The following is a 25,740-nucleotide window of genomic DNA, read 5'->3' on the forward strand; positions in this document are numbered from 1 at the left end:
AAATATATTTAAGACACGGGTAGATAGGTTTTTGACAGACAGGGGAATTAAGGGTTATGGGGAGAAAGCGGGAAAGTGGAACTGAGCCACTTCAGATCAGCCATGATCTTATTGAATGGCGGGGCAGGCTTGAAGAGCTAGATGGCCTACTCCTGCTCCTATTTCTTATGTTCTTATGTTCTAACCATTTTTTATAAAACCTCTATAACTCTTACAACATTGTAAATCTTAAATTAAAATGCAGGGACAGTTTAAAGTGAAACCAGGCAGGCAGCTTTGTTTAACATGAAGGGAAATTAAAGTTTTGGCCCTTTCTGAGCTCACAAGCACAGAAACACAAATTAAACTTAAACTCATGAATTATTGTCCAATGCCCACAAACAAACTACTTCATAACAGTAAAGCCCAAGATGCTGTATTCTTTATTAACTGCTACCTACCCTGCTAACGGCAATGATCGATGTACATATACGTCCAGTCCCTCTGATCCTGCAATCCGTTAACAATTCTACCGATTATTTTATATTGCTTCCTCATGTGCACGTTTCCTGAAAGTATCACCTCACACGTCTCTGCATTGAACTGAATCTGCCACCTAACTGTACACTCCACCATGGTCTGTTTTTCAGTCCCAAACTCTCCTCCTCACAGTTTCCGATGCCTCAAAGATTTCTGTGATCAACAAACTTTGAAATTTTCCTCTATACTGCAAACATCTAGATCATTCATATATACCAGGGAAAAACAAGGATCCCAATACTGAACATTAGGGTTCTCCACTACAGACATCCTCCAGCCTGGAAAATATCCATTACTCATTGTTCACCCAATTTTGTATCCACATTGCGACTTTCCCATTTATTTAATGAGCTGATGCCACAAGTCTGTTGTGTCGCTGCATCAGATGATTTTTGAATATCCACGTACACCACATCAACATAAGAACCATCATTGACCCTTTCTATTGCTTCTTCCAATTCACAAAAATATACATAAGTCGCAAATGGCATTTTTTTTTTAACCGATCACTGAAATTAGTTTTCCTCTGTGTCACGATTAGATTTACCATTTCCCTTTTGAACTCAGTGTGGGTCGGCTCACAGTAGTTGAATGATCAACTGACCGTCCGAAACTCAGTTAAGTTTAACACTACTGCTCCAAGTTGGAGCCGCAGACTTGACTAAATTGGATTGATCCATTATTTTCGGTTGCGGTGACTACATCCTGGCCCCCTCTTCATCCACTCCAACAAACCGAGATAGCTGGGAATTAAACCAGTATCAACTGCTTGGAAAGCATCTATGCCTGCTATTATATTGCCATCATTGCATTTAGTGATCCATTTGGTATAATTGCACCCACAGTGCTGTGAGAAAGAGAATCCCAGGACATTTGATCCAGTCACTGTGAAGGAACGACAATATATTTCCAAGTCAGGATGATGTGTATCTTTGAACAACTTCCAGGTGGAGATGTCTCCATTTATCTGCTGCTCTTGTCCTTCCAGGGATAGAAATCACAAGTTTGGAAGGTGCCGTGTAACGGACCATTGGGAATTGTTGCACTGCATCTAGTAGATGGTACACACTGCTAGCTCTGTACCTCTGTGGTGGATGGAATGAATGTTGAAGGTGCTGGGTGATGTATCAGTCAACAAGCAGAGCAATCCTGGATGGTGGCGAGCTTCCTGAATCTTGAGCTGCACTCATGCAGACAAGTGGATGGTTTTCAATCAGATTCCTGACATGTGTCTTGTAGATGGTGGAAATGTATTTGGAACTCAGGAGGTGAGTTACTCTGTGCAGAACTCCTGGCCTTTAACTTCTAACAGTATTGATGTGGCTAATCTGTTTCTGATCAATGGTAACACCCAAGATGTTGACAGTTAGGGATTCATGGGGATGATAATCCCATTGAATGTAAAGACTGTATTCTCTCTTGGCGGAGATGGTCATTGCCTGGCACTTGTCAGCCCTTCCCTTAACACTGTTCAAACCTTGCTAAATATGGACACATTCTGCATCACTATCTTGCGGAGTTGAGAATGGTGCTGAATGTTGTGCAGTCATCAGCAAACATCTCCAGTTCTGACCTGATGATGGAGGAAGTGTAATTGATGAAGCAGCTGAAGATAGTTCGTCCAAGGGCACTCCCCTGAGAAATTCCTGCTGTGATTTCTTAGAGATGAGATGACCCTCCCTTCACACAGACTCCAACTAACTGAGAAAGCTGGGAATTAAACCTGTATCAACTGCTTGGAAAGCAACCATGCTCACAATTATATTCGAGTTATTAAAAACACTATTCGGTGTTAGTAGGAACATAATAAGCTTGGGAGCAAAGTTGGAGACCCTGAAATAAAAGAGACAAAGTCAGCCTGGATATGAAGTTATCTGAGTGACAGGAAACAGGCAGGAGAGGTGAACTGTACCTTTTCATTTATAGGAAGCTGACAGTGGCTTTCCCCAGCAACCAGTACTGTGTTACTATGACTAATTTTCTTTACATATACTAACAAATTAGACTTGGGTTTATGTAAAAATGAGATGTGAACCTGGTGAAGCTCCAGCACACGGCCACCAGAACACAGAGTGGAAGCAGCATATGATAGACTGGGCTCAATCACACCAAAATCAATGGATCAGATCAGAGATCTGCTGTTTTGCCATATCCAGTCATAAATAGTGTTAGGCATGCCACACATGTTGGACATGCCGGATACATTAGGCGACAGGTGGCACAATGGTCAGCACTGCTGCCTCACAGTGCCTGGAACCAGGGTTCAATGCTGGCCTTGGGTGACTTTATGTGTAGAGTTTGCACATTCTCCCTGTGTCTGTGCAGGTTTCCTCTGGGTACTCCAATTGTTCCCACAGTCCAAAGATGTGCAGGTTCGGTTGATTGGCTATGCTAAATTGTCCCTAGTTATCTCAGGGCGCGTAGGTTAGGGGGATCAGTGGGCCATATATGTGGAGTTACAGAGATCGGGCCTGGGTATGATATTCTTTCAAAAAAAATGAAGACTCTACGAATTCTACACTGTGGGAATTCTATGATTCTATATTCAAGTCCTAAGAATCCCATCATTACTGATGAGGGAACCCAGATCATCAGTACAAACAACGAGGCTGAAACTTCAGCAGCCACCTTCACCCAGAAGTGATGAGTAGGAAGATTAATCTTGGCCTCCTCCTGAGGTCCCCAGCATTACAGATGTCATTTTGATTCACTGCATGTGAGGTAAACAAATGATTGAAGGCACTGGGCACTGCAAAATCTGTCAGCCTGGCTGTACCCCAGCAATGGTACTGAAGAATTGTGCTCCATAATTAGCTATTCCACTAGCCAAACTGTTCCAGTCCAGCTACAACACTGGATCTACCAGACAATATGGAAAAAAAAAGCGAGGCAAATCCAATCTGGTGAATTACTACTCCTTCAGTCTGCTCTTGATCATCAGAAAAGTGTTATCCTTCCAATGCCTCATGAACATCACTGCAGGAGTTCCTCAGGGTGATGTCCGAAGTCCAACCACCTTCAATTGTTTTATCAATGTCCTTCCTTCCATTATAAGGTCAGAGTGAGGATGCTCACTAATGATTGTACAATGCTCAGTACTGTTCACAATTCCTCAGATACTGAAGCAGTCCATGTCCATAAACAGCAAGACCTGAACAAAACAGAAAATGCTGGAAAATCCCAGCATCGTGGGGAGAGGGAACAGCTAATGCTTCGAATCTGGGTGACTCTTCAACAGAGCTAGCGTCTTAAGGACTGAAGAATGTTCAAGCTTAACCTGATAAGTGGCAAGTAATGTTTCACTCCACAAATGCCAGGGAAGGACCATCTCCAACAGAAGGGAATCAAAACCATATTCCCTTTACATTGAATGGCAGCATCATCACTGAATCCTCAACCAGCAACATCCTGAGTGGTGGGGGTGCACTGGGACCATTGAACAGACACTGAACTGTAAACACTGTGGCTCCAAGGGTAGATCACAGTCTGGGAATTCAGAGATGAGGAACTTGCCTCCTGTCTCCCAAATTTTTGCCCACCATTTCCAAGGCACAAGTCAGCAGTGTGATGGAATCCGCTCATCTTGCTGGATTGATGCAGCTTCAGAAACACTGAAGAAGCTCATCCAGGGAAAAGGAGCCCCTGGATCAGCTGACCATTCACCAAATTAAACATTGACTGTCTCTACCACTGACACACAGTGGCAGGATTTTACCACATACAAGGTGGAATGGAGCAGCTCACCAAGGTTCCTGAGACAGCATCATCCAAACAGGCACTATCCATCACTGAGATGGGCAAGGATATCAGAAGGATGGAACACCAACCAGCTTCAGATTTCTTTCCAAACCACACATCATTCTGATTTGGAATATATTGCTTTTCCATCATTGATGTGGGATCATAATCCCGGATGTCACTTCTTAACGGTTTTGTACTTGATGTTCTGAAGAAATTAAAAAGATGGCTCACCACCACCTTCTCAAGGGCAATTGGGGATGGGGCGGCTGGTCTGGTTTGACTAATTCATCCTTTGCGCATGGACACACAGAGCCTTTGCAAATTCCCCTGGATCTCAAAATACCTAACACTACAGCTCCAGCAACTGTCGTATTGTTAAAGACTCCAGTCACATTTCACCTTCCACAAGCTGGCTCTGCCCTCTCCCCTCAAGAGTGTGAGTGAACTCAGCTATTGCTGCCTCCATCAGCTGCTCGGGTTTGTGTGTGCTGTCCTGTGCTGCCAGATTGTAACCCCTTTGCTACTCGTGTGAGACAGTATCTGCTGTGGCGGATATTATGGGGAATAATATGACAATCCATCCTCTGACAACCCCTCCTCATCTTCAGAGGTGCACACCCATCTCCCGCTCACCACAGCTGTTGATTTGTGAGAGAGTGAAGAATGTTAGAGGGTAATGCACATTCCAACATGTCCTGGAGACTGTTTCTAACCCAGAGCTCCATCTGACCAATGGATGATGAAGGGGATGGATAGGATAGAGGTGGAGAGGTTCTTCCCACTCAGAAAGGACAGCAGGACTAGAGGGCAAACAAGCACCAGGTTTTGGACTCAGCAGCAGAGCCTCTCCTGTGCCCATCACTCACTCACTCACTCTCTCTGGATCCACAACCCATCTCACCATCAGTGATTGCCCACCCAGCCTCCAGGTCTCCCAGCTCCAGCACTTCATCTTCCATTGGCATAAGGATAACACAATCCAGACACTGTCACTCTTGGCTCCTTCTCTGACGCTCTGTGCCCTCTTCTACAAGCACATAAATTTCCATTGTTACTCACCCATCAAAGACACACACAAGCCTATGGTGCTGCCAGACTGCCCATCATGGGCTCACCAGGATGGTCACTCAGTGTGGGCAGTGCAACAGTCATCTCTGACTGACCGGAACCCTTCACAGAGAGGCTGACATGTTCCTGAAGATTGATGCTGCTGTTTGGACATTGCCAGTGTCTGGGTGGAGATGTTCTTTCCACAATTTCTCTTCCATCCTTATTCACATATCAGCCTGTAAGTTTAACGCTCACCTTGTCAGAACATATCAGGTTATTGATCCTTTTCCCTCACTGCAGCCACGTGCTGCCTGCTCTGGCCTGTGGCAGTTTCTATCCAGACTTGCTTGGGTTGATGTGACAGGTCTCCTCCTCCAGTCGTGAGGGAACAGAACCTCCCTCCAAACCGATATAGCCTTGAGAATTTCCAGGCAAGTGTCAGTGAATTGGGTTTAATCTGCCTTCTGCCATTTCAGCCCTTTGTTCATTAACCAGGGCTCCCTCACTGCTCCCTTCAGAGCCTTTAAAAGTGCTGCTGGCTGCCTTTAAATCTGGTGCCAGCTTTGCCTGAATGGGATCTTCCCCTGCAGCCAGTGGTTAAGCTCTGGAATGCACAGGGTTTTGGGGGAAGGTTGGGAAATGACACTAAGTGAGTTGCTCATTCAGAGAGTCAGTAGAGACACAATGGGCCGAATGGCCTCCTTCTGCTCTGTAACAATTCTGTGATTCTGCCTGAGTGGACGGATTAGAACATAGAACATAACAGCGCAGAACAGGCCCTTCGGCCCACAATGTTGCGCCGACCAGTTAAAAAACAATGACCCTCTAACCTAAACCAATCCCTTTCCATCCATAAACCTATCCACGGATCTCTTAAACGCCCCCAAACTAGGCGCATTTACAACTGCAGCAGGCAGGGCATTCCAATCCCTCACCACCCTCTGGGTAAAGAACCGACCCCTGACATCCGTCCTATAACTACCACCCCTTAATTTAAAGTCATGCCCCCTCGTGCTAGCTTTCTCCATCCGAGGAAAAAGGCTATCACTGTCCACCCTATCTAAACCTCTAATCATCTTATATGTTTCAATAAGATCCCCTCTTAGCCGCCTTCTTTCTAACGAAAACAACCCCAAATCCCTCAGTCTCTCCTCATAGGACCTCCCCTCCATACCAGGCAACATCCTGGTAAACCTCCTCTGCACCCTCTCCAAAGCCTTCACATCCTTCCTGTAATGTGAGGACCAGAACTGCACACAATACTCCAAGTGCGGCCGCACCAGAGTTTTGTACAGTTGCAACATGACGCTGCGACTCCTAAATTCAATCCCCCTACCAATAAACGCCAAGACACCGTATGCCTTCTTAACAACCTTATCTACTTGATTCCCAACTTTCAGGGATCTATGTACACATACACCTAGATCCCTCTGTTCATCCACACTATTCAGAGTCCTCCCGTTAGCCCTATACTCGACACATCTGTTACTCCTGCCAAAGTGAATTACCTCACACTTCTCTGCATTAAACTCCATCCACCACCTCTTGGCCCAGCTCTGCAACCTGTCCAAGTCTCCCTGCAAACTATGACACCCTTCCTCACTATCTACCACACCTCCGACTTTGGTGTCATCAGCAAATTTACTAATCCACCCAACTATACCCTCATCCAGATCATTAATAAAAATTACAAACAGCAGTGGCCCCAAAACAGATCCCTGAGGTGCACCACTCGTAACTGAACTCCATGTCGAATACTTACCATCAACCACCACCCTCTGTCTCCCATCTGCTAGCCAATTCCTGATCCAATTACCTAGATTACCCCCAATCCCATACATCTGCATTTTCTGCAGAAGCCTTCCATGGTGAACCTTATCAAACGCCTTACTAAAATCCATGTACACCACGTCAACTGCCTTACCCCCATCCACCTCTTTGGTCACCTTCTCAAAAAACTCAATAAGGTTAGTAAGGCACGACCTACCCTCCACAAAACCATGCTGACTATTTCTAATCAATTCATTACTCTCCAAATAACTATAAATCCTATCCCGAATAATTTTTTCTAAAACCTTGCCCACAACAGAAGTAAGACTCACCGGTCTATAATTCCCGGGGAAGTCTCTGTTTCCCTTCTTAAACAATGGGACAACATTCGCTATCCTCCAATCTTCCGACCTGAATCTGCAATCGCCTCTCTTGCCTCCCAGAGAATCCTAGGGTAAATCCCGTCTGGCCCAGGGGACTTATTTATTTTTAGGATTCCCCTAACCCGTCAGGTATTAATGTGCCCGTTCTGGTTATGTGTGGAGTTGGTTAGTTCAGTTGGTTTGGTGTTTAGAGTGTGATGTGGAATGATGCTAATGTTGAGGGTTTGGTCCTCGTACCGGCTGTGGGGTTCATGGACTCCCATCTCCTCACATTGCCCCACGTTTATTAAGTTTTGTCCCTGAAACTACATATAACAAATTCTCTCTCTCTATTGGAAAAAAAATACAAAGAACAAAGAACAAAAAAAAATGCAGCACAGGAACAGGCCCTTCAGCCCTACAATCCTGCACTGACCATGCTGCCCAAATGAACTAAAACCTCCTACCATATCCTCTATTCCTGTACTATTCACGTACTTGTCAAAACGCCCCTTAAAACTCACCACCATATCCGCTTCCACTACCTTCCCCGGCAATGAATTCCTGACACCCACTACTCTCTGTGTAACAAAATCTGCCTCATACATCTCCTTTAAACCTTGCCTCTTGCACCTTAAACCTGTGTCCCCTAGTAATTGACTCTTCCATCCTGGGAAAACGCTTCTGAATATCCACTCTGCCCATGCCTCTCAATCTTGTAGACTTCTATCAGGTCTCCCCTCAACCTCCGTCACTCCAATGAGAACAAACCAAGTTTCTCCGACCTCTCCTCATCGCTAATGCCCTCCATCCAAGGCAACATCCTGGTAAATCTTTTCTGTACCCTCTCCAAAGCCTCCACATCCTTCTGGTAGAGTGGTGACCAAAACTGTATTCTAAGTGTGGCCTAAGGTTCTACAAAGCAGCAATATGACTTGCCAGTTTTTAAACTCAATACCCTGGCTGATGAAGGCAAGCATGCTATATGCCTTTTTGACGACCTTCTCAATCTGCACTGCCACTTTGTCAACTTTGTACCTGTACACCCAGATCCCTTTGCCTATCAGTTTTAATATTTCATTAACGACTATGGCTATTAACACTGTCCACACTGCAACATCACCAACTTCCAGCTGAAATATCCATACATTTCCAACCATTATCTTCACAGAATTGTTACGGTGCACAATGAGGCCATTTGGCCCTTCGTGTCTGTGCTAGCTCACCAAATTAGCATTAGGAATTTGTGTCATTCTCCAGCCTTTTTCTCGTATCCTCACTCAATGTTTCTATTCAAATAATCATCTAATTCCTTCTTGACTGCTTCGATACAGCCTCCCTCCACCACACTTCCCGGCTGTAATTCCAGACCCGAACCACTGGCAGTGTGAAAAAGGTTTCTCTCTCATCATCTTCAACCCCACCACACACTCCATTCCTGAGCCACTGACCATCCCATGTCCCTCCCTGTGAATCAGGGTAAGGACATGGGAATCCTGTGCTCTTCCCTTTCACCATCATCCTTTTTGTCATTTAATCACTCCGGCACTTCCATTTTGTTCTTTCCTTGTCACCCGCCCATCCCCAGCTCCCTGTCACTTAAAACAATTTAATTCACTGCTACTTCCAAGTTCTAATTTAAGCTGATTGAACTGAAACTAAATCTGTTTCTATCTTCACAGATATTGCCTGACCTGATGAGAGTTTCCAACATATTTATTCATATTTCAGATTTACAGCATTAATATAATTTTGCCTTCTGTGTGAACTGTAGCTGTGTTTCTTGAATGTTCTGTGTTGTACATTATTATGGTTAATGATCTTATTCTTTTAAAAAAAAACACTGTGGATATACCCTGATTCCTATTACTTTTCTCTCTCTGATCTCCAGTCTGAAAGACAATGTTCTCACAGATTCTTGTGCCGAGGACCTGGCCTCTGCTCTCAGTACAAACCACTCACTGATAGATCTGAATCTTAGTTACAATGAACTGGGAGATTCAGGAGCGAAATGGCTGTCTGACGCTCTGAGGAATCCGGAGTGTAAAATACAGAAACTGGAGTAAGTAACAGACTGTGTGAGATTGTGTTTATAATAACTGAATATTCAACAATATAATTTCACCACTGGTATTTGTATAAAAACACTGCCCATTACTATTGGTGTCAGTTATGAATAAGGAAAACTACTTTTCCTCTGACTCCTGTTGTTTCTCTCTCTGATCCCTGAGCAATGGGATGTCAGTCCCACAGATCCTTATGTTGAGGGTGTGGGGGAATAATGTTATGGTGCATCGTCTGAGGTTCTCTCCTCCTCCTCAGATGTGTACAGCTCTCCCCGGGCACAGCATCCATTGATTTGTGAAAGGGGGGAGAGTGAATAGATGACAGTAAATGGAGGACAGGACATGGTGGTGGAGTCTCGCTGTTAGTAACAGATGACAGTTCAGTAGCGAGAGGTGAACTTAGTTTCAATGATCAAGATGCAGAATCAGTTTGGGTAGAGATAAAGAATTAGCGTAGACAAGGGTCATGGGTAGAAGAAGGGACTCACAATGTTGAAATGGCAGTGCGGGCTCATTGGGCCGAAGGGCCTGTTTCCCGTGCTGTGTTGTTCTTTGTTCTTTGTTCAATGTTAAAAGATCACTTGGAATCATTTAATCGCCCCTAACAATATTCAGAACCGCTGACACAATATACAGGAAAAATAATGGGGTCTTGTAAAAACATACTGCAATAATCACGGGTGATTTTAATCTTCGTATACAAAGAAAAACAAAGAAACACACAACACAGTAACTGGCCCGTCAGCCGCCAAGCCTGACTCCTGATTTTTATTCAGACTCAGTACTTACTGCCCATATGCGGTTTATATTCCTCGGTGCATCCCTGGTTCATGTGCCTATTAAGATACAGCTTGAACATTGGTAACATGCTCACTTCCACCTCTAACGAGTGGAGCACCGCTGGGATCAGTGTTTGAGTCTCAGGTATTCACAATTTGTATCGGTGGTGTGAATGTGGGGATCAAATATAATATTTCCAAATTTGCGAATAATAGAAAACTGTGGAAATCTGAATTGTGAAAAGAAGGCAAACATGTTTCAAGGGGATGTGGAGAGGCTCAGGGAGTGGCCAAAAGTTTCCCAGGCGGACTACTGTGCGTAAAAATGTGAGGTATCTAATTTTCAAAAAAAACAGAAATGAAGACAACTCCAAAGATATTTTGATATCTTGTTCATGAGGCACTGAAAGCAAAGATGTTAAGTAATAAATGATATGTTAGCCATTATTCTAAGAGGATTTGAAGTTTTTTTCATATTGTGTTCAATTTAGTACGAGGCAAATTCATTAAGCTGGCAACATATTTAAATGTAATCCCGCAGCAAATTTATGAAACAGATGAAAACACACAAAATTAAGTCGTAATTGAGGAAAGATACGTCTTCCTGCAATTATGTGCAGCCTTTTTAAGACTACACCTGGAGTATTGTGGACAGTTTTGGTCCCCTGACCGAAGGAAAGATGTATTTGGCGTTAAAAACACGTTCACTAAAATAGGTCCAGGGACGGATGGGTTGTCCTCTGAGGAACAAAAACACTTCAATCTCAGACCTTTAGAAGAATGATAGCTGATCTTATTCAAACCTACACTATTTTACGGGGTTCAATAGGTCAGATGCAGAAAGGATGTTTCCCCTTGCTGGAGAGTCTGAAACCTGGGACACAGTCTGAGAATAAGAGGCAGTCATTTACGCTGAGATGAGGGGTATTTGTTTTCCATTAGAATGCTGGTCAATCTTTGCAATTTTTTTTCCCCAGAGAGTTGCGGGGAACAGTCGTTCAGTTTGTGTAAGACTGAGCTCGAAATATTTCTACTGATTAAAACATCAAGAAATACAGAGACAATGCTGGAAATGGTGTTGAAGTAAAAGATCAACCATAATCACATTGAAAGTTGGAGTGGGTTTTGAAGGACTGACTGACTTCTGCTCTTGTTTCTTCATTTTCTTTATTGCAATAGGAATGGAATGTAAGAGTAGGGAAGTTTTGCTGCAGCTTTACACAGCCTTTGTCAGAACGCAACTGGAGAAATGTGTATAGTGTTTTTTTTTTACATAAGAAAGGAGAAAATTGTATTTGAACCTGTACAGAGAAAGTTTACTCGACTGATTCCGCAGATAGAGAGGTTTATACATCGAGGAAAGTTGAGCAGATTGGAGCAATGTTCAGAAGGTTAAAAGGTGATCGCATTGAGGGGATGAGACAGGGTGGCTTCTGAGAGGTTGTTTTTTCCTTGTAAGAGAGATCAGAACAATGGGACAGATTTTAAAATGTAATTGTCTGTCCCTTAAGACCGAGATAAGGAGAAATGTATTTTTTTAGATGGTCGCTGGTCAGTGGAATTCTCTTCCCTGGAGACTAGTGGCAGCAAAGTCATTGAATATATTCAAAGCCGAGTTAAGAATTATTTTGGATTGAGAAGTGAGTCAAGGGTTACGGGGGGAGAGACAGGGAAAAGAGTTGATGCTACAATTAGACCAGCCATGATGGAGTATACTCGAGGGGCTGAATGGCCTTCTGCTGCTCCAAGTTATTTTGTTCTTATCCCAATACGTCCTTCAGACTGCTCTCTGCGACCAGTGACGGATACACAAGCTCTATGTGTTGTCCTCACCAGACACTCTCCTGTGCCCATTCATTAGGCCACCCACTCAACCCATCTCACCAGCAGTAATTACCCACTCTGCCCCCAGGCCTTCCTGATCCAGCACTTCATCTTCCATTGGTGTAAGGATGGCAATACCTGGATGTCTCCAATCTTCTTCACTCATTCCCTGATGATGTTTGCTCTCTTTCCAAATACAGAAATTGTTCCTCACTCATCAATCACATGCACTAGCCCAGGGTTGTCCAACGTGTAGACCAAGGGGTGAATGTGACCCTCGAAGCCCCTCAATGCGGCCCCCGGAGCGAGTTTCCAGAATCTCAGTCACACAGTTCAGTTTGAATGGAAGAATCTGTATGGAGCTGCTCCTCCAATCACATGCCGTTTCTTTCCCATGTTTGCTGCTGATGGGTTTTTGAGCCAAACTGCAGCAAATGTGGGAGAGAAACAATTTGTGATTGATGAGGATTAAACTCTAATCATCATCTTTATTTATTCCTCATTATTGTGCTCAGCAAGTTGTTTCTTTTCATATCTCAGTTTAGTTTTTAATTGAAATTTCTGCTGTGCCAAACTTGATCATTCTGAAGTTTACTCATCAGCCCCTTGAGTGAGAAAAACATTGCCATGTGTTTGCCCAGTGAATATGTTGGTGAACCCTGCTCCAGCCTATGCTGGTGCCAGCCTAACGGACATGTCTCTGACAGTCAATGCTGCTGCCTTTGCATTGCCAGTGTCTGGGTGGAGATGTTCTTTCTACAATTTCACTCATCCTTATTCACATATCAGGCTGTGCTGCACTCACCGTGTCAGAACACATCAGGACATTGATCCTTTTCCACACTGTAACCACGTGTCTGAAACCTGCTCACCTCCCAGCAATCTCCATCCAGACTCGCTTATAATAATGGGATAACCTCCTCCCATCCTGAGGGAACAGGACCTCTCTCCGAGCCTGAGCAGCCAGGATGAGCCCCTCCAGGGAGGAATCAGTGATTGGGGGACAACCCTTGCTCTGCTTTCTGACATTTCAGCCCCTCATTCAGTAAGCAGAGCTCCCTCACTGCTCCCTCCAGAGCTGCTGTGTTTGAAAGTCCTGCTGGCTGCCTTTGGAGATGGTGCCAGCATTGCCTGAACCGGGACTGTCCCCTGCCCAGGCTGCCTCAGTGGGCAGCTCCCCCTGCCTGCCAGCCGTTAATTGTCCGCCTCTGACAATATCACCTTCATAACTCTGCCTATGCTGCCCACACAGACACACCACCCATTTCCAATCCCCATGTTGGGAATTCAGAGCTTCTGGTAAAATCACAGCCATTATCTTCACCCTCACCACAAACTGCATTCCCAAACCACTGACCATCCCATGTCCCTCCCGAGCCACTCCGAGTAAGGACATGGGGATCCTGTGATTATGGTCCTGTCCCATCATCACTTTTACCATTTAATCACTCCTGTAATTCCAGTTTGTCCTTTCTTTGTTTCATCCCCAGCCACCCACTGCTGTCCCTTCAAACCTGTCAATTCACTGCCAGTTCCCAGTTCCAATGGAAGCTCAAACTTTACCCCGTTTCTCTCTTCACAAATATTTCCCTAACCTGCTGAACATTTCCAGTTTATTTATATTTCATTTTCAGCATTGAGTATTTCCTCATTCTACAGAAATGCAAGTTGTGTTTTTGGAATGCCTCCTACAATACATTATTATTGTTATTAACAGTATTATATAAAACACTGGGGATTGAGCCTGATTCCTGTTATTTCTCTCTCTGGTCTCCAGTCTGGATAATAACGCTCTCACAGATTCTTGTGCTGAGGATCTCGCCTCCGCTCTCTGTACAAACCAGACACTGAGGGTTCTAAACTTGGGATCAACCTCCTTCACAGATCAATCTGTCCCTGCTCTCCGTCGCCTCATACTGACCTGCAGGAGTTTGGAGAAGATAGAGTGAGTGTTTGTGTTAATTTTCAGTGTAACAATTAAAATATAAATGGATTTAAAATATAAATGGGCCTGAATCTTCCAAGCAGTAAGAATGTAAGCAGATTGCCGGAATGTGTGAAAATTCCCCCAACCTGAAACTGCTGCATATTTCTCCCAGAATCTTCAGCATTGCGACACTGGGAACTCCATCAGAGCAGAATCGGGGAAGAGAGAGCACACACCCTATTTACAGCACAGTGACCCCAGGGAGCTCCGTCACAGCAGAGTCGGGGGAGAGCACACACCCTATTTACAGCACAGTGACCCCGGGGAGCTCCATCAGAGCAGAGTCGGGGAAGAGAGAGCACACACACCCTGTTTACAGCACAGTGACCCCGGGGAGCGCCATCAGAGCAGAGTCGGGGAAGAGAGAGCACACACCCTATTTACAGCACAGTGATCCCGGGGAGCTCCGTGTTAGTTGATTGGGGGAGTGAATGGGTTGATGTGCTGCTGGATGAATGGTTAGTCAGGGAGCTGGGGAGAGGTTGGAGGATTAGTTCTGGGTGTCGGGGGAGTGGATGAGTTGTATTGTGTTGGGTTGGAGGGTTAATCGGGAGTTTGGATGGTGGCTGGGAGTTGGTCATGTTGTTGGGGTCCAAACAGATGTGGTTGTGTGGTGGGGGGTTGGGGTTGGTTAATAGCTTTGAGGAGGGCAGTGGGGTGGGGTTGGTTCTGGGGGAATGAGTTTAAGTCAGAGGTTTAGTCACGAATGTATTCAAGAGGCAGCTGGATAGAGCACTTGGGGTGAACGGGATCAAAGGTTATGGGGAGAAAGCAGGGTGAGGCTATTGAGTTGGACGATCAGCCATGATGGTGATGGATGGTGGAGCAGGTTCGAAGGGCCAAATGGCCTCCTCCTGCTCCGATCTTCTATGTTTCTGTGTCAGGTGAGGAGAGGTTGGCTCAGGATGAGGCCAAGTTGGGAGGGTTAGTCCGATTAGTTTAAGGGCTCATGGGAGGTGGCCAGGCTGGAGGGGAGGTAGGGATGAGTGGGTCTAGTCAGATTGTGGGAGGTGTAGTATGGGGGATCAGTGGGAAGTGATTGGGGGACTCGGTTGTGCTATTCAGGTATTAGCCCAGGTGGTGAGCTGTCTAACATTACCTGAGTAACTATCCAGGTAAATTTTGTGGATCTGTCCCAAGTCTCTGACTCTAATTGCAGCAGGGGAATTCCCCAATAGTAGTTACTACCTCTGGGATAATTCCCAGGTAGATCAGTGTGTCAGGACATCCACAGGGTCCCGATGCTCATCTTCAGTTGTGTGTCTGGGTCTCTGGTGATCCAGAGACCAGAAGATTTGTCCCATTAACTCCAGTCTCCTGTTATTTACCCTGTTGTTCAATCTGTTTATTTCCTGTTTCACCTTTAATCTGTTTCAGGCTGACAGACAATCGGTTCAGTCCAAATGGAAAGAGACAGCTGGAGTCTCTGCAGGAATCCAGGTCGGGACTGACAGTGTTAGTGCGAACATTTCAATCTCTGAACATTGCTGCTCCACCGGTTACAGTGAAATCCTGAATTGTGAAGATCTTCGACAACTCCTTCCAAACCCTTCATTCCTGCCCCTCTCCCTCCCTATTCCATCAGCCCCTCCGGCCTGGCAGTGATTTCCCTGCTTACCTGGTTTCCCAGCTGGAAAACTGTTGTAGTTTTAGTCTCCACATTGAAGGAAAGATTGCTGCAAACCATTGTTTAAGCAGCAATGTGTTGTCAGTGTTCTCAGCAACAGAGTCTTCATCCTCCTTTCAAAATGGAGCAGCAGAGAGGGAACAGTGTGTGAGATTCTGACAGTACCCAGCAGAGGACAGATTGGTCAATCTTGTCAGAGTTTCCTCTCTGTCTCTGTGAATGAATTAAAGGCTCCACCAGCCTCTCCTCAAAACCTCTTTCACTATCTGGGGATTAAAGTCACACAATGCCACCATCTGCTGGTGGCTCACACCTACTGCAGATGCTGCTCTTTGTGAACCTCAGACAAGTTCAGTAAGTCCCATGTCTGCATCTGGGAACCGGTTACTGCAGTGTGAATATTGAACAATATTGACAGGGATTGGAGTTTACAGCAGGAACCTCGGCTGGTGAATTAACCCTTTTATCACCAGACACTGTACATGAACTCTGTGCCCTCATTCCCTGTGGGAGATATTGTCTGGAGATTGTCGTTAGGGATGATCTCAGACTGTAATGTGTACATTTGGTGCAGTTATTAGACACTAATCCCATTCAGAATGGAAGTGGGTAAACTGTGCTGCACTCTGTAATTCCTGTGTCAGACATTCAGTGTTTAATCTTCCACAGTGGATCTTGATAACGGTTCCTTCAATGTTTCCAAGATAATTGTCTCAATCTCAGACTGATTCTTTGAAAGTTGGAAATATACAATTTTAAGACACAATTACAACCTTTGATCAGTTTGTCAGTGTTTGAACAGAAAATAATTCCCAAACAAACTCTTCCCCTTTTGCAGTTCTTGCTTTACAATTCCAGAGGTTTTGGTGATACAGAGAGCAGCTCAGCTGGAATCCAAATGTTCTCATTCCACTCTCGCCTGCTCCTGTTTACCCTGCCAATTATCAACCTCAACAAAAGTTCCCACATATTTATTAGGGAAAGTTTGTGTTGAAGCAGGGTGACCATTCCTTAACTCATAACACACATTCACACGGGAAATGTCACTTCAATTATTTCTGGAACTGTTAACATCTCAAATGCACAGGTGGGTTAAAGTGATTCCATTCCAAAGATGGATTGTGTTTCTGTTTTATAATCTCAATCTCACACAGGCACTGAAATCCCCACGTAAAAACACATAATCTCACACAGAGCAAGACACAGAGGCACAATCACGGAAACAGACACATCCACACACACACACACACACAATCTGTGCATCCTACACACATCCCTCCAGCACACACACACACACACACACAAACTGATACCCACACAAACACTGACACTCTGACAAACTCACATACATGCTCACGGTACAGAGATACACAAAATCACTCTTAAATACACACAACACGCAGCCAAACACCCACAAACACACATCACAAACCACAACAAGCAACAAACCCATGAACTGCAGCCGTTAATGAATTCTCACCACTCTGTAACCAAGTTAAATTTAAGTTGGACAAAAGTGATAACATTTCCTCTGAAACGGACATCCCTAGAACGAAAGCAATAAATGAACACTAGCGCAGCATTGGACAGGATCGGAGCCTCGGAAATGCAGTTTCCTCTTTCCTTATATCTCACTGAGCAGATGCAGAGCTATAGCACAGAAAGCTAGAATTCACAATTTCACTCTGTCCCTGCACACTCACCTCAGCTTTATTTAATTTCTGAATGTATGATTTATTTTGGATTATCCCAAAGATCTCAGGACAGATGCATGATGTCAGATATGACCATTATTTATCAAACTGTTTATTTTACCATGACAGATATTACCTGGGGTTTGTCAGATTGTTGTTTTTCATCCATCTGCAGTTGCAGATGTCAGCGTTAAAAAGTGGAGAGATATTCTATACCATTAAAAGAATCACCTTGAATCGGGGAAATTCTTCAAAGACTATGAATTAATCACTTTCAAATTAGTATCATTTCTTCAGAACAAACTATTCATATCATCTATTATTACAATTTAAACTAACTTTATTGTGTTGTCTGGTCTGTGCTAGTTTTAACTGAACACTGCTCAGTATGTGACATGATCTATGTTATTGAGTCTTGGAAGAGAAAGGGTTAACATTGCTGCTCTGTAATTGTAATGAATATTCCTAATTTTATCATCTGTCTCACTGGTTATTTGAAATCAAATGCTAGGCGGTTAATTCATTAAATTCTAATTGGGAACCATTGGAATGCTGAAACTAATACGGACACAAGCTAATAAAGAGCAGGGGGTTCTTTCGGGTCGAACCAACCAAACAAATTTAAATTACATTCAGACAAAGAAAAAGGGGGCAGCTCCCCAAAAGGAGGGGGAATGGCCCGAACACAAACAAAAAGTACAAAGGAAACTTAAGGAATAATGGTAGGAAGGATTATTACTTACGTGGAGAAAAACTGCAGCAGGCGACGGTGCAGAGGGACCTCGGGGTCCTTGTGCATGAGTCGCAAAAACCCAGCTTGCAGGTGCAGCAGGTGGTCAGGAAGGCGAATGGGATGCTGGCCTTCATAGCGAGGGGGATTGAATATAAAAGTAGGGAGGTCTTGCTGCGGCTGTATAGAGCATTGGTGAGGCCGCAGCTGGAGTACTGTGTGCAGTTTTGGGCGCCTTACTTACACAAGGATATTTTGGCCTTGGAGGGAGTGCAGAGGAGGTTTACAAGGCTGATGCCAGAGTTGAGGGGGTTGAGCTATGAGGAGAGGCTGAATAAATTAGGCTTGTACTCGTTAGAGTTTAGAAGAATGAGGGGGGATCTCATTGAGACGTATAAGATGATGAATGGGATGGATAGGATAGAGGTGGAGAGGCTCTTCCCACTCAGAAAGGACAGTAGGACTAGGGGGCACAGCCTCAAGATAAAGGGGGGGCGGTTTAGAACGGAGTTGAGGAGGAACTTCTTCACTCAAAGGGTGGTGAATCTCTGGAATTCTCTGCCCGTTGAAGTGGTGGAGGCTACCTCGCTAAATATTTTTAAGACGCGGGTTGATGGGTTTTTGATAAGAGAGGGGATTAAGGGTTATGGGGAGAGGGCGGGAATGTGGAACTGAGCCACGACAGATCAGCCATGATCTTATTGAATGGCGGGGCAGGCTCGAAGGGCCAGATGGCCTACTCCTGCTCCTATTTCTTATGTTCTTAAGACAAGTCAAATCAAAATGTGATTGTCGAGGTCTAAGGCACCGCAGCCCCTGCGGTGCCCAATGGGCATGGAAGAAAGAGCAGGGGACTAGTATAAATACTGTAGCTAACAGAGAGCGTGAAACTGAAAAAGTCACATGATACAGGAGCAGAGTTTAAGGTATTCTGTTCATTGCGTATACTCCGCCATTTAATCATGGCTGATAAGTTTCTCAATCCCATTCTCCTGCCTTTTCCCCATAATATTTGATCCCCTAACCAATCAGGAACTTATCTCTGTCTTTAATACACTTAATGAGCTGGCCATGCACAGCCTTCTACGGCAATGAATTCCACAGATTCACCACCCTCTGGCTGAAGAAAGTCCTCCTCATCTCGGTGCAAAACGGTCGTCCTTTCATTCTGAGGCTGTGCCCTCGGACCATAGTCTCTCCTACAAATGGAAGCATCTTCCTCATGTCCACTCTATCCAGGCTTTTCAGTATTCTGTAATCAGAGTCCTCAAACACTCCTCCAATGTCCAGCTGTTCATTCCTGGGATTATTCTTATAAATCTCTTCTGGACCTTCTCCAGGACCAGCACATTCATTCTTTAATACAGGCCCAACTTTACTCACAGTACTCCAAAGTCGTCTGACTAGAACCTTATAAAGTTTCAGCAGTACATCCCTGTTTTTGATGGTACAATATGATTTTAATTTGTAAATGTGGCAAAGACCTTGAGGCTAACAATAAAACTCAGCTGATAAAGTCATTTCTTACATGTCAATGTCCCAGATTGGTCTGTCATGGTTGACCTAAGAACAGGAACAAACCAACAGAGACACAAACCAGAGGCAGAGACGCTGCAAATGTCCCAATGTTTATTTATAAAACAGTGGGACATTTACTGACATGTTCAGGTCAATCTCAGTGATGGTCAGTGACCAGGTCTACATTAAAACAACGGGTGCAGTCCAAGGTTAAACATCATTGGAACAAAGTTCTCCTGAAATTGGACATTGCCGGTGAGTCCCAATGTGATGGAGAGATCCAAACTCAGCCCCCACACCCTGATGTGGTGAAGGGGACACCAGGCCCAGCTACAGAGTTGGATGTAAAGAACAGCGGCGTGTGTTTGATTTTGGTGATGTACACACTCCGAGCCGAGTATTGAATCATTCTGAGGCAGAGAGACATCAGATTGAGACCATATGACACATTGGGGGCCTTTTCATCTCCCATAACAATCCCTCCCCCTCCCTCTGATATCAGAGAATCATCGAAACCCTACAGCACAGAAAGAGGCCATTCGGCCCATCGAGTCTGCACTGACCGCAATCCCACCCTGGCCTCATCCTCATATCCCTACACATTTACCCACTAATCCCTCTAACCTGCACATCTCAGGACACTAAGGGGTGATTTTTAACATGGCCAATGAACCTAACCCACACATCTTTGGACTGCGGGAAGAAACCGGAGCAGGGCCCAGACTGAAATAATGGGGAAAAATCTGGTGCTGTGTTTATTCATACAAGTGCTTGATTGTAGTGACTGAGATGGTGCAGCACAGTGTTTACACAAACAAGGACTAGATTGTAATAACAGATCTTTCTATGAAATATCCAGTTCCTGCAGGGCAGGAGGAGGCCATTCAGTCCATCCAGACAGATCCTATCCCCCTGACCCTGAGCAGTAACTGATCCTGCCCAGTCTCCCTATGCTGCTGATGTTTGGAGAGTGTGAGGAAAGGCTCCCCCCGCAGACACGGGGACAATGTACAGACTCCACACAGACTTTTTTTTTCCAAAAATATACTTTATTCATAAAAATCACAAGTAATCTATTACAATGTACAGGGCTTCGAGTAGCAAAACAATGCGGAATCAAAACATTTTTGCAGATCTGTCCAAAACTACAGTGACTACATTTCAGTACTTAACATTTCAGTACTTAAAAAAAAACTATGTCCATGTCTCCATATTTACATATTTGTACTAATTACAATGATTACATTTCAATACTTAAAAAACTATATACACGGCTCAAAAAATTTCTGTGTGCCGTTAGTGCTCAGATTGGCACACAGTTACGCAGGTCGAGGGTATTCTGCAGTTCCCGGGTCCTCGGTCTGCCTCCGTTAAAAGGCCTTACAGTGTGGCCTTTCCCCATTGTGCCTTTGCGGCGGCTGCCCCAAGCTTCAGCCCGTCCCTCAGCACGTAGTCCTGGACCTTGGAATGTGCCAGTCTGCAACACTCGGTCGAGGACAATTCTTTCAGCTGGAAGATCAGCAAGTTTCGGGCGGACCAAAGTGCGTCCTTCACCGAGTTGATGACCTTCCAGCAGCAGTTGATATTTGTCTCGGTGTGCGTTCCCGGAAACAGCCCGTAGAGCACAGAGTCCTGCGTCACCGAGCTGCTCGGGACGAACCGCGACAAATACCACTGCATCTCACTCCAGACCTTCTTTGCAAAGGCACATTCCCAAAGGAGGTGTGCGACCGTCTCATCAGCCCCGCAGCCGCTTCGAGGGCAGCGTGCGGTGATGTTGAGACCTCGAGCGTGCATAAAGGATCTGACGGGGAGTGCCCTTCTCACCACCAGCCAAGCCAGATCTTGGTGCTTGTTTGTCAGTTCTGGTGATGAGGCGTTCTGCCAGATGACACTGACAGTCTGCTCAGGGAACCATCCGACAGGATCCGCCGTCTCCTTTTCTCTCAGGGCCCCAAGGACGTTACGCGCTGACCACTGCTTAATCGCCTTGTGGTCAAAGGTGTGTTTGCGGAAAAATTTCTCCACGAAGGACAGGTGCTGCGGTATGGTCCAACTACTCGGAGCGTTCCGTGGCAGTGTGGCCAGACCCATCCTCCGCAACACTCGGGACAGGTAGAACCTCAAAAAATAGTGGCACTTGCTGTTGGTGTACCGAGGATCTACGCACAGCTTGATGCAGCCGCTCACAAAGGTGGCCATCAGGATGAGGGCGGCGTTGGGAATGTCTTTCCCTCCGTTCTCTGGAGATTTGTGCATCGCCTCCCTCCGGACGCGATCCATCTTTGATCTCCAGATAAATTTGAAGATGGCCTGCGTCACTGCTGCAGCGCAGGATTTGGGGATAGGCCACACCTGCGCCACGTACAACAACACGGACAGCAACTCGCACCGGATCACCAGGTTTTTCCCTGTTATGGAGAGCGAGCGTTGCTCACACAAGCCCAGTTTCTGCCTTTTGGCTAAGATCAAGTGTAGTATCTGTTCTTATCAGTTTAGAGGTGTCTCCTCGAAGGGGATTGCCACCGGTGGAAACCTAACGGTGCCAACTAAGCCGGTTGAGCGTCCACCCCTTCAGGATTGGGTCAGTTGCTCGGGTGTACTCCATACAAACTGACTGGCCTCGGACTGAGAGCCGTTCTCACTGTCTACAAGCGATCTTAGCCTGAGGCTCGAATTTCGCAAAGAGCTATCGGATCTCGATGGGCGTTGTGGAAGCTGGCGTCAGACGATCGGGAGAAGACCGTCTGCAACATTTATTTGATAGTAAAACTCACAAGCTTTCGGGGTTGGCCTCTTCGTCAGGTGAATGGAGAGTTCTGGCCTCAGACAGAGCATATAAAGCACAGACAGTTTAGAGATTACTGATTAGAATGTGAATCTTTACACCTAACCTGCTGTTCAAGACCTGAAGTGGCTGACAATGTGAGTGGAAGGAGCACTGATCACAGGTTAAAGAGATATGTATTGTCTCCAGACAGCACAGTGAGTGAGGTTCTGCAAACCCAGGCAAGTCACGGGGGTTACAGATAGTGCGACATGAACCCAAGATCCCGGTTGAGACCGTCCTCATGTGTGCGGAACTTGGCTATCAGTCTCTGCTCAGCGACTCTGGAGACAATACACTTCTCTGTAACCTGTGATCAGTGCTCCTTCCACTCATATTGTCGGCCACTTTAGGACTTGAACAGCAGGTTAGGTGTAAGGATTCGCATTCTAATCAGTAATCTCTAAACTGTCTGTGCTTTATATGCTCTGTCTGAGGCCAGAACTCTCCATTCACCTGACGAAGAGGCAGTCCCCTCGAAAGCTTGTGAGTTTACTATCAAATAAATCGGTTGGACTTAAACCTGGTGTTGTCAGACTCCTTACTGTGTTTACCCCAGTCCAACGCCGGCATATCCACATTGGGGACAATCCCAGACAGCAAGAGGCAGCTCCGTTTCAGTTGAGATTATTACAGTTATTCAAAAATTTGGTGTGTGTGAGAGAGAGAGAGAGTGAGTGTGTGTGTCAGAGAGTGTGAGTGTGGAAGAACAGGCCCAACCCTTGACATAGAAACATAGAACAGCACAGTACAGTATAGGCCCTTCGGCCCTCAATGTTGTGCTGTGCTTTGTCCGAATCCAAGATCAAGCTCTCCCACTCCCTATCATCCTGGTGTGCTCCATGTGGCTATCCAATAACCGCTTAAAAGTTCCTAAAGTGTCCAACTCTACTATCACAGCAGGCAGTGTATTCCACACCCCAACCACTCCCTGAGTAAAGAACCTACCTCGGACATCCCTCCTATATCTCCCACCATGAACTTTATAGTTATGCCCCCTAGTAACAGCTACATCCACCCGAGAAAATAGTCTCCGAACATCCACTCTATCTATCCCCCTCATCATCTTATAAACCTCTATTAAGTCGCCTCTCATCCTCCTCCGCTCTAAAGAGAAAAGCCCCAGCTCCCTCAACCTTTCCTCATAAGACCTACCCTCCAAACCAGGCAGCATCCTGGCAAATCTCCTCTGCACTCTCTCCAATGCTTCCACATCCTTCTCATAGTGAGGTGACCAGAACTGAACACAATATTCCAAATGTGGTCTCACCAAGGTCCTGTACAGTTGCAGCATAACGCCACAGCTCTTAAACTCAAACCCCCGTTAATAAACACTAATGATGTGGATATGCCGGCGTTGGACTGGGGTAACCACAGTAAAAAGTCTGACAACACCAGGTTGAATTTACTATCAAATAATTTACTATCAAACTAGTGAATTTACTATCAAATAAATCGGTTGGACTTAAACCTGGTGTTGTCAGACTTTTTACTGAATAAACACTAACACACTATAGGCCTTCTTCACGGCTCTATCCACTTGAGTTGCAACCTTCAGAGATCTGTGGATATGAACCCCAAGATCTCTCTGTTCCTCCACATTCCTCAGAACCCTGCCGTTGACCCTGTAATTTGCATTCAAGTTTGTCCTACCAAAATGAATCACCTCGCTGTTATCGGGGTTAAACGCCATCTGCCATTTTTCAGCCCAGCTCTGCATCCTATCAATGTCTCTTTGCAGCCTACAACAGGCCCTCCACCTCATCCACTACTCCACCAATCTTGCAGTCAACAGCAAGTTTACTCACCCACCCTTCATCCCCCTCCTCCAAGTCATTGATAAAAATCACAAATAGCAGAGGATCCAGCACTGATCACTGCTGGTAACTGGCCTCCAGTCTGAAAATTTTCCTTCCACCACCATTTTCTTTCAACTTGATGCATAGTCAGAAGCTTTTTTTCCCACAGGGTGGAAGAGTCAATTACTAGGGGATACAGCTTTAAGGTGCGAGGGACAAAGTTTAAAGATGTAAAAGGCGGATTTTTTTGCCCAGAGGGTGGTGGGTGCCTGGAACTCACTGCCAGGGGAGTTAGTGGAGCTGATACGATAGTGAGTTTTAAGGGGCGTCTGGATAATAGGATGGAAATAGAAGGGTATGGTGCCTGGAAGGGTAAGGGGTTTTACTTCAGCTGGGCAGCATGGTCCGTGCAGGCTTGGAGGGCTGAAGGGCCTGTCTCTGTGCTGTAATTTTCTTTACTCTTTGTACGCAGTGATGTATCGGATAGATAATTCCCAATGAAGGTGATGAGTGTCGTGCAGGGGTTCATGCAGGCAGTGCTAACGTCATCTGTCTGGTGTTCATATCTGCCAAGTATTTTTTTCATGATTAAGTGTGGAAGCTCATATCCATATCCTTGGACCAGCTGTTGCGTTGATTCTTGCATGTGGATAACACTAAAACTACCATTGTACTGCTTACTGTTGGAATGAAAATTCAAATTTGGCCATGGCATGCTGTTGAAGCTCACTGTTTTCCCCATAGATTGTGTGAAATGTCGTGTGTGTGTGTCTCTGTCTGTGTGTGTCTCTGTCTGTGTGTGTGTCTCTGTCTGTGTGTGTGTCTCTGTCTGTGTGTGTGTGCCTGTGTCAGGGTCTGTGTCTGTTAATTGTCTGAAGGCAAACTGATAATCTGTTAAGAATACTGATTTATTTCTGATCGCTATTGTACTTACTTTGGGAGTACAGGGGACAGATGCTCGATATCTGAGCTCCATGGACGGCATTCCCAGCGATAAATGAGACAGAGAGGGATCAGGAGGGAGAGGAGAGAGAGCACATTTTGGGGCAGATTTCAATGTAAGAACTGAGACTGAAATAAAACCTCTTTCAGTGGTTGATACAAACAATGTATCTCCAGAGTCTCTGGACATTTCTGTTTACTTTGTGAAATAGTTTATTGACGTCAACACATTACTTATGTCCCTGAGGATTCACTGTTCTGCAGTGATTTTTTTTTCATGCAAACACTGGTTTATTAATTGAAGGGACATTCTCTTCTACACACTGCGAATGTTTCAAAAATACTTGATTTTTTTCTTGCAATCTAATGCTTACATTTGGCTTTTTTTCTAATCCAGAATTAATCTTGACAGGGTGGAAGTGAATGATCGGAAGAGCTGCAGTCCATGGAATCGACATAGGTCGAAACTGCTGCATGGAAGAAAAGTGCAGAAGGCCGCACTTTT

At 45.2% G+C, this 25,740-nt stretch overlaps 1 protein-coding gene and 1 pseudogene across 1 annotated transcript in view; both read left to right on the top strand.

Annotated features, from left to right (window-relative positions):
• LOC145337655 (NACHT, LRR and PYD domains-containing protein 3-like) overlaps window positions 1-17,554 on the top strand; it is a 72,487-nt gene extending 54,933 nt beyond the window's left edge. Inside the window, exons 9-11 of the mRNA XM_080182472.1 lie at window positions 9,334-9,504; window positions 13,889-14,056; window positions 15,476-17,554. Of these exons, the coding sequence (XP_080038598.1) occupies window positions 9,334-9,504; window positions 13,889-14,056; window positions 15,476-15,614 (478 nt within the window). The 3' untranslated portion in view covers window positions 15,615-17,554. The remainder of the gene's footprint in view (window positions 1-9,333; window positions 9,505-13,888; window positions 14,057-15,475) is intronic.
• Window positions 17,555-22,108: 4,554 nt separating this feature from the next.
• Window positions 22,109-22,242, top strand: LOC145337657 (U2 spliceosomal RNA; annotated as a pseudogene).
• Window positions 22,243-25,740: the final 3,498 nt, after the last annotated feature.

This window comes from Carcharhinus amblyrhynchos, unplaced genomic scaffold, assembly GCF_965287045.1.
Source record: "Carcharhinus amblyrhynchos unplaced genomic scaffold, sCarAmb.v2.hapA scaffold_55, whole genome shotgun sequence".
Lineage (NCBI taxonomy): Eukaryota > Metazoa > Chordata > Chondrichthyes > Carcharhiniformes > Carcharhinidae > Carcharhinus > Carcharhinus amblyrhynchos.